The sequence below is a fragment of the Abrus precatorius genome, unplaced genomic scaffold, assembly GCF_003935025.1.
Source record: "Abrus precatorius isolate BTA unplaced genomic scaffold, Abrus_2018 Scaffold7, whole genome shotgun sequence".
In the NCBI taxonomy this organism is placed as follows: Eukaryota; Viridiplantae; Streptophyta; class Magnoliopsida; order Fabales; family Fabaceae; genus Abrus; species Abrus precatorius.
The window spans coordinates 29,319,275-29,326,185 of record NW_020874417.1 but is presented as its reverse complement, the minus strand read 5'-3'; the positions used below and the strand labels follow the sequence as shown (position 1 = coordinate 29,326,185).

The 6,911-nt window shown below is 37.9% G+C and overlaps 2 protein-coding genes across 2 annotated transcripts; both read left to right on the top strand.

Moving 5' to 3' along the window:
- The first annotated feature begins 713 nt into the window (after positions 1–713).
- Positions 714–2,301, top strand: LOC113873473. The gene is made up of 2 exons (XM_027511604.1): positions 714–1,065; positions 2,034–2,301. The coding sequence occupies exons 1-2, from the start codon at positions 763–765 to the stop codon at positions 2,178–2,180; spliced, it is 450 nt and encodes a 149-aa protein (XP_027367405.1). The 5' UTR covers positions 714–762; the 3' UTR covers positions 2,181–2,301.
- Positions 2,302–3,801: 1,500 nt separating this feature from the next.
- Positions 3,802–6,834, top strand: LOC113873608. The gene is made up of 7 exons (XM_027511810.1): positions 3,802–4,795; positions 5,204–5,336; positions 5,474–5,527; positions 5,602–5,693; positions 6,052–6,287; positions 6,474–6,644; positions 6,710–6,834. Exons 1-7 carry the CDS (start codon positions 4,017–4,019, stop codon positions 6,820–6,822), a joined length of 1,578 nt encoding a protein of 525 aa, XP_027367611.1. The 5' UTR covers positions 3,802–4,016; the 3' UTR covers positions 6,823–6,834.
- Positions 6,835–6,911: the final 77 nt, after the last annotated feature.

The following is a 6,911-nucleotide window of genomic DNA, read 5'->3' as shown; positions in this document are numbered from 1 at the left end:
TTTGAAAAAATATAAATATCTTTTAATATCTTAATATAATCTAGAAACAATATTTAATAAGAACACTATAATAAGCACCTAATTAAAAACAGTAAAAAGAGGACAAAAAAATTCTCAAAGCTGATTACTAAATTACCACACTTTTTATCATCTCTCTTTCACAAACATTTTATTTGGTGGTATAAGAAAAGTTGTGACTAAAAAAACTATAATTTTGAATGCAATTTTATATAAAGCAATAAAAGAGTGGATGAAAAAGAAAACATTCATATGGACTCATTATTCTTTATTTTGAACCTCCTGCTCTTTGACATTTCTCTTTTCTATCCTCATTTTGTACCCATTATTCTTTCCATTAAAATGCAAAATATTGTTTATAAACTTTATACAATATTGTTTTTCTTAATTTCTGCATATTTTTCTCAAGTTAAATAAGTTAAAATTTTATTTATTGTTTTATCAACTATCATTGTTATTTTTAAATATTAACCTGAACAATTTAATCTAGCAGAACAAATTCATTCCAGAGGCAAACAAAGTGAAAGGGTACATCCATGTTCAAAACTCTTCCAGAGTGGTGGTTGTGGAAAGTCCTACCATAACCCATAACCCAAAACCCATAACCCATAACCCATTACCGAAACCCACTCTCTTCCATATAAGTATGTATTTGGGATTTGATGCGCTCACATAATTCAAATCCCTCACTTTCATTTCACTTCATATGCATCGGTAAATTCACCGCTCTAAGAACAGAACAGAATGAACAAAACCACCGAAATTGTGGCCATTGAAGAAACACCACAATCACCCAAACAACCCACACCAAACCCCCTTCTCTCTTTCTTCTCCAACCTCAACTTTCATTTTGAACTTCCTTTCTTCCCACCTAAACCAAAATCACAACTTGAAGAACCCCCAAAACAGGCCCAGGTGAGTCCCAGCTCCAAGCCCAACGTTGTACGCTTTCCCAAAACCCAGGTTGTGGTTCCTCCATCTCTCGAGGCCGAGCCTGATGCTGATCAATCCTCCACAAAGACTTCCAATCCTATCATTCTCTGGCAGGTATTCCTCTCTCTCTCAGATTAGGGTTTTTGGGTCTCTTCGAACTTTATAATTGAGGAATTTATGTTATGCCTCTGTTTTGTAAGCAAGGGAAAAGAGTAAGTAGTGAAATCACTCTCTGGGTGAATATTTTTGCGATGCGAAGTTTACATTCATTCTGATATAAAAGTAGCATGTGTATGGTTTGTGTAGTTACTACTACTAGTTCATCATGGTGATGCGATAAATAAGAGGTAATTTGGTTTGGTTTAAAATTCCTGATAGATGTGCAGCATGTGTCACATGAGAGAGAAATCAGATTAAGACCTCTCCCTCTCATCTTCAGTTTTATTAATTGGACACCTTTTATGGTGTTATGGTTTAGTTTCAAAGAAAAGTCCCTACAAATGATTACATGGATGCTTCTCCTTTCTCCACCTCTAACTAGAGTCGTTCAAGTCCCCATTAACCTTCTTTCTGATATCTTGCCATATAGTTAGCTCTTCGTTTTTCTCGTTTTCCTATACTATCCTTGTACTTCTCTTTCCTAAAGTATGCTGGAATATTGCATCTTGACCTTAATATGTCTTTTGACGTGAGGGTAACGAATTTGTATTCAATCCAATGCCCTTTTTGGTTTCATTACAATGCTCAGCTGATGAATTTTTTAAGTTTTAACCCCTTAGGACTGATAATAACAAAACTAAAAGTGGCAAGTTTTTATCGGAAAAAAATGTATTTAAATGTTGTCTTTTTTCAATAAAAATCTGCTACATTTAAATGCTTTAAATCAGTCATGAGGACTTAAGGTTAATAAAACCGTTTTTTTAAAGAAACGAAACTGCATTTGAAGTTTGTTGTGTGTGTAGATTTGTACAAGTATGAGCTCCAAAGAAAGAGCTAATTGTGAAACAGGTTACTTAGCCTTGTTATACATGGTGATAAACTCTGTTTGCATATTCTGACAAGGTTACTTTATCTGATTCCAGGTTTATGTATTAGGAGGGATCATTATTTCAAGATGGATTTGGGCAAGGTGGAATGAGAGGAAGGGTGGAGGGAGGCCCCCCAATGATGAGAGCGCTGAAGGAAGAAGGCCTTCTGATGATGGCCGTCGATCCTCAGACAATGAATAGAAATTTTCATTAGCTGTGTATACGGTGCTATCTCCATATTCACAGATTCTCTGTATCAATGGATACTTGTTTCGTTTGCTAAAGCCATATAAGATGCTTTTTGTTATATACCAATAGTTGCTGTGTTGGTATATATTATCTTTCTTTACGATCAAGTGATGCCATCGATTTTTTTTCTCATTTCTGTTCTCAAATCCTCCGCCGGCATAGGTCAATATTAGCTGATTAACCTCAAAATAAACTTTCTATGCATTTCTTGAATGTGATTAGTTCGTAACTAGCCCTTAATTTGGCCTTTTTTACTCGGCTGGTGTGGTGAATTTCATATATTTTGACAGGGAAGGCCAGCAAGTAACACAATTTTTTTTTTAAATACATCCTTAAAAAATATATTAAATTATAAGTGAAAAAAGTCGAACTTAAATAATTTTTTGTAGTTTTTAATAGATTTTAACTTTCATGTTGAAATAGGATTGATCGATGATGATAGCAGAAGCGGTTTATTATTTTTCTACTTGAAATAAACAACATATTTAGGTTGGTATAATCTTTATTTTTTCATTTTAATGTAATAATTTTTTTTTTCTCTCAGCTCTTCCGTTTCTATCATGTGTCACGTTTTCTATCAATGGCCATTAGCCCCCCTTCACTTCTCCATCATTCAACAGCAAAATTGCCTGTTCATCCCCATGCAAATACGTGAAGGAAGAAGGACAGCTTACAAAATTTAGGTGCTTAGAAACCTAACTTTTTCGGCAGGAATTATACCGACTTCATTCTTCAGCTTGCAAACAAAGAAAAGGACTGAAGTATAAGAGGAATTGATGAGAGATGTTTCAGTATCATGTGATTTTGTAAACCAAAAACACATGGGATATGCTTAGGGACAAAGATAATTAATTATTTTATCACCAACTTATTAGGTGTGTGTTTGATCGAATAATTGTGAGTTTAATTTTGGTTGTTCTTTTTTTTTTTCTACAAAAACTAAATTAATTAAAATTGAGGTTGTGGCAAAGTTATTCATGTTAGAAAATGTTTTATATTAAAAATAAATTTATAGTCCAATTTATTGTGAAATTCTTACGATGTTAAAAAAGGTTATTTTTGTACCTCTACCATAACCTGCTCATATACCGATCTTAATTTTAGCTTTATCCAGTCAAGCATATTTTACTTGTTTATAAATCCTGTTTCTATAGATCCTGTCTCGCCAATAACACTTATTGACTCACTACATGCTTATGTTATTCCTCATTAAAGTTGAATAACTTGACTTTTGTAATTTTGAGGTCATAACTAGTATTCAAAAGTTTAATTCCACATTGTTCTTGTGACCATTGTTACACTTGAACATAGTTTTAGGATAATTAATTAGCTGGGTACATATGATGTTTTATCCCTAATCACAACTTATTAGCAATTCTTAAGCATCAATTTGGTTTAAAATTCGATTTAGTTTCCAAAAAGCTTTTTGGTTTAGCCAAAGCCCTGTGAACAATGTTAGTGAAGAAAAAACAGTTTATGAGAAGATTTAAAACATTATAAGGCAGATTATTATATTCAAGAACGTTGTTGATAAGGCTCTGTATAAAATCACGTTAACAAAATAGATAAAAGAAAGACAGTTTGTTGTTGCTATTCATCTTTTGGTTGGTAGTTGCGTAAACGAGAGTTACCCCTTCGTTTTGGATCGCTGTTAGAGCACTCTGCAATAAGAAAGAATCAATCCCTAACTGCACGTTTGATGACGGAAATCGTTACAACCTCCGTCATAACGTCGTCTCCGATTCCTCCGTCACAAACCCTAACCCCTTTTTCTCTCTCTATCTTATAATGGCCACCGAAGACTACTCGCTCCTCGACTCTCCCTCTCACGCGCAGCCCCACATCCACGCGCCCACGCGCCACCACTTCGCTTCCTCCTCCTCCTCCAGTCCCAGCACTCTCCCCGCCGCCGAATCTGCCGCCGCTGACTACTACCCTCACACCTCCTTCTCCGACGCCGCCGAGGACTCCTCCGGTCCCTCCAAATCCGGCTCCGCCGTCCACACCCCCAACTCCAAGCGCGTCTCCGCCGCCGGCAGCCCCTACTTCTACAACAAGAAGCTGAAATCCTCCGCCAATCCCGATCCGGCGACCGACGCGGCTTTCCGCGGAGGCGGTGGCGGCGACTATCGGAAGGACCGAGAAGAGTGGAGCGACACGGCGATCGCATGTCTCTTGGAAGCGTACACGGAGAAGTTCAACCAGCTGAACCGCGGGAACCTCCGCGGCCGCGACTGGGAGGAGGTGGCGAAGGCGGTGGGCGAAAGGTGCGGCGGAGGAGGAGGAGAGGGAAATCATCACAAGTCGTACAAGAGTGTGGAACAGTGCAAGAACAAGATTGATAATTTGAAGAAGAGGTATAAGGTTGAGCTTCAGAGAATTGGGAGTGGTGGCAGTGGCATAGCCACTAGTCTTTGGCATTGGTTTAAGAAGGTTGAAATTATTGTTGGAAACTGTGTGACTGTGAAAAATGTGTCTGATGATGACAAGGAGGGTGGTTGCGGTGGTGGTGCTGGTAGTGGTAGCGGTGGTGCTAGTTCTTCTATATCTAGGCAAACCAAGATCAGGTATTATTAGTTTTTTATTAAATCACCTTTTTGTTATGTTAGTTGTTGGACTTGGTTATGCATATGTATTTTTGTGCTGTTGATGAAATCACCATGATTTTGGCTTTTGATGGCCGAGTGTGAGGGTTGGTTGAAGTGGGAAGATCAAATTATGTTGAGTTGGAATGTTTTGTATTTTATTTTTTGCTAATAATTATTTTTCAGTAGATGTTGTCGTTTGATGTGTGTAGCAAACTCTGCCTGCCTGCTGAGACAAGGTTTGATTGCCGTTGTGAACTTGTGATAGTTCAATTTTTTGTTCAAGACATGCATTTTAGTTGTTGATAGCTGGTTGGTGTGTTCATAGCATGTTGTGGTGTAAGAGATATTGAGATGGTTGTCTGACATTAGTGATATATCTGTTTGCAGGTATGCACCTAGCATTTCCGCCATGGCAAACAACCTCAAAACAAAACCAGCCTCAAATCTAAAATGGCGTAGAGTTTTGTTTAAAATTAGCGGCTCTGCATTGGCTGGAAACTGCCAGAATATTGACCCCGAGGTGCCTTTTTTGTTCTTGGTCCTGTTAAAAATTCGTTGGATTTTGGTTTTTAAGGATATTTGAATGAATAGATTGTGCTTCCTACTCTTAGAGACTTAACTGGAAACTGCAATTCAACTGCTTCCTTCCATCATTAGGTGGCAATGCAGATTGCTAGGGAAGTGGCAACAGCTTGCTGCCTTGGGGTGGAGGTATCCTTTGACTTCTTTAGTGGTTTGCAATGGAGGTTACTTTTTGTTAACATTGCTTAAAGCTCAATTCACAGGTGGCCATTGTTGTTGGTGGTCGTAACTTCTTTTGTGGAGATGCATGGGTGTCTGCTACCGGGTTGGATAGACCTACGGCATACCAAGTAGGGTAAGCGGTTTTAGTGCTTTGGTGGCATAACACGTGTAGTCTTTGATTGATTATTATTGAAATTATTTATACTAATTTTCCAGGTCTTTTCTTTTAATATTGCATTTTGTAAGGGTCTGTATGTATCGGGTGTGAGATGAGATTGAAAAAAAATGCAATGGGAGTTTGGTTAAAAGTAAGGCAATGCTTTGAATATCAAGTATATTGTTAATAAATATAACTTTGCAGTGCAACTAGCTTTCCTCATTTGTTTTCCTAGAATCATATTTGCTAAATTGACTGTAGATCAATAATAGTAGTCCCTCTCCCTTTCTTTGGTTGTTGATTGCATATTGACTATGTTATTGTCTGTAAAAAGTATGATGGCAACGGTTATGAATTCTATTTTGCTTCAATCTGCTTTGGAGAAGCTGGGTGTTCAGGCACGTGTTCAGAGTGCATTCTCAATCCCAGAGGTCGCTGAACCGTATAACAGGCAGCGTGCCATTAGACATCTTGAGAAAGGAAGGGTTGTCATATTTGGTGGTGTTGGTGCTGGCACTGGAAATCCACTTTTTACCACCGATACAGCTGCAGCTCTCAGAGCTTCTGAGCGTATGACCTTAACCTTTATAGTTTTCTTTTTGGGTCAACATCTATTTGGTTTTGTTGTTTTTATGTCAGTTCCAATCATGTGTTCTTCTATAATATTATATAGCCTTGCCCACCTCTCTACAAAATGCTTGATTCTTGATGCTTGACTTGGAATGAATTTTGATGTCTCATCCATTTTTTTCCCAGTTAATGCCGATGCAGTTCTGAAAGGTACTAATGTGAATGGTGTCTTTGACTGCCAATCCCGTAATGATAATGTAACCCTTGATCACATATCCTTTAGAGAAATTGTTTCTAGGGGCATCACCTCCATGGATATGACGGCACTAGCATATTGTGAGGAGAATGGAATACCTGGTTGGTATTTTCTCACCTTCATCTATTAAACCTTTTCTTTTTTCTAAGCTATTCGTTCTCTCCAGTTGTGGTCTTCAACATGCTTGAGCCGGTGAATGTTTCGAGAGCATTATGTGGAGATAAAGTTGGCACTTTGATCGATCAAACGGGAAGAGTGGAGCATCAGCTTCCTAGTTAATCATGTATATTTTGTTTTTAATCGAGGCGTTGCCTGCCAGCATAGCACACAATACCAATTCATTACATTGAGGGAAGACATGTAACTTA

Coding starts and splice junctions, on each gene's coding strand:
- LOC113873608 (XM_027511810.1), top strand. CDS start 4,017: ATGGCCACCGAAGACTACTCGCTCCTCGACTCTCCCTCTCACGCGCAG. Junction 4,796..5,203: donor TCTAGGCAAACCAAGATCAG/GTATTATTAGTT, acceptor ATCTGTTTGCAG/GTATGCACCTAGCATTTCCG. Junction 5,528..5,601: donor CTTGCTGCCTTGGGGTGGAG/GTATCCTTTGAC, acceptor CTCAATTCACAG/GTGGCCATTGTTGTTGGTGG.
- LOC113873473 (XM_027511604.1), top strand. CDS start 763: ATGAACAAAACCACCGAAATTGTGGCCATTGAAGAAACACCACAATCA. Junction 1,066..2,033: donor ATCCTATCATTCTCTGGCAG/GTATTCCTCTCT, acceptor ATCTGATTCCAG/GTTTATGTATTAGGAGGGAT.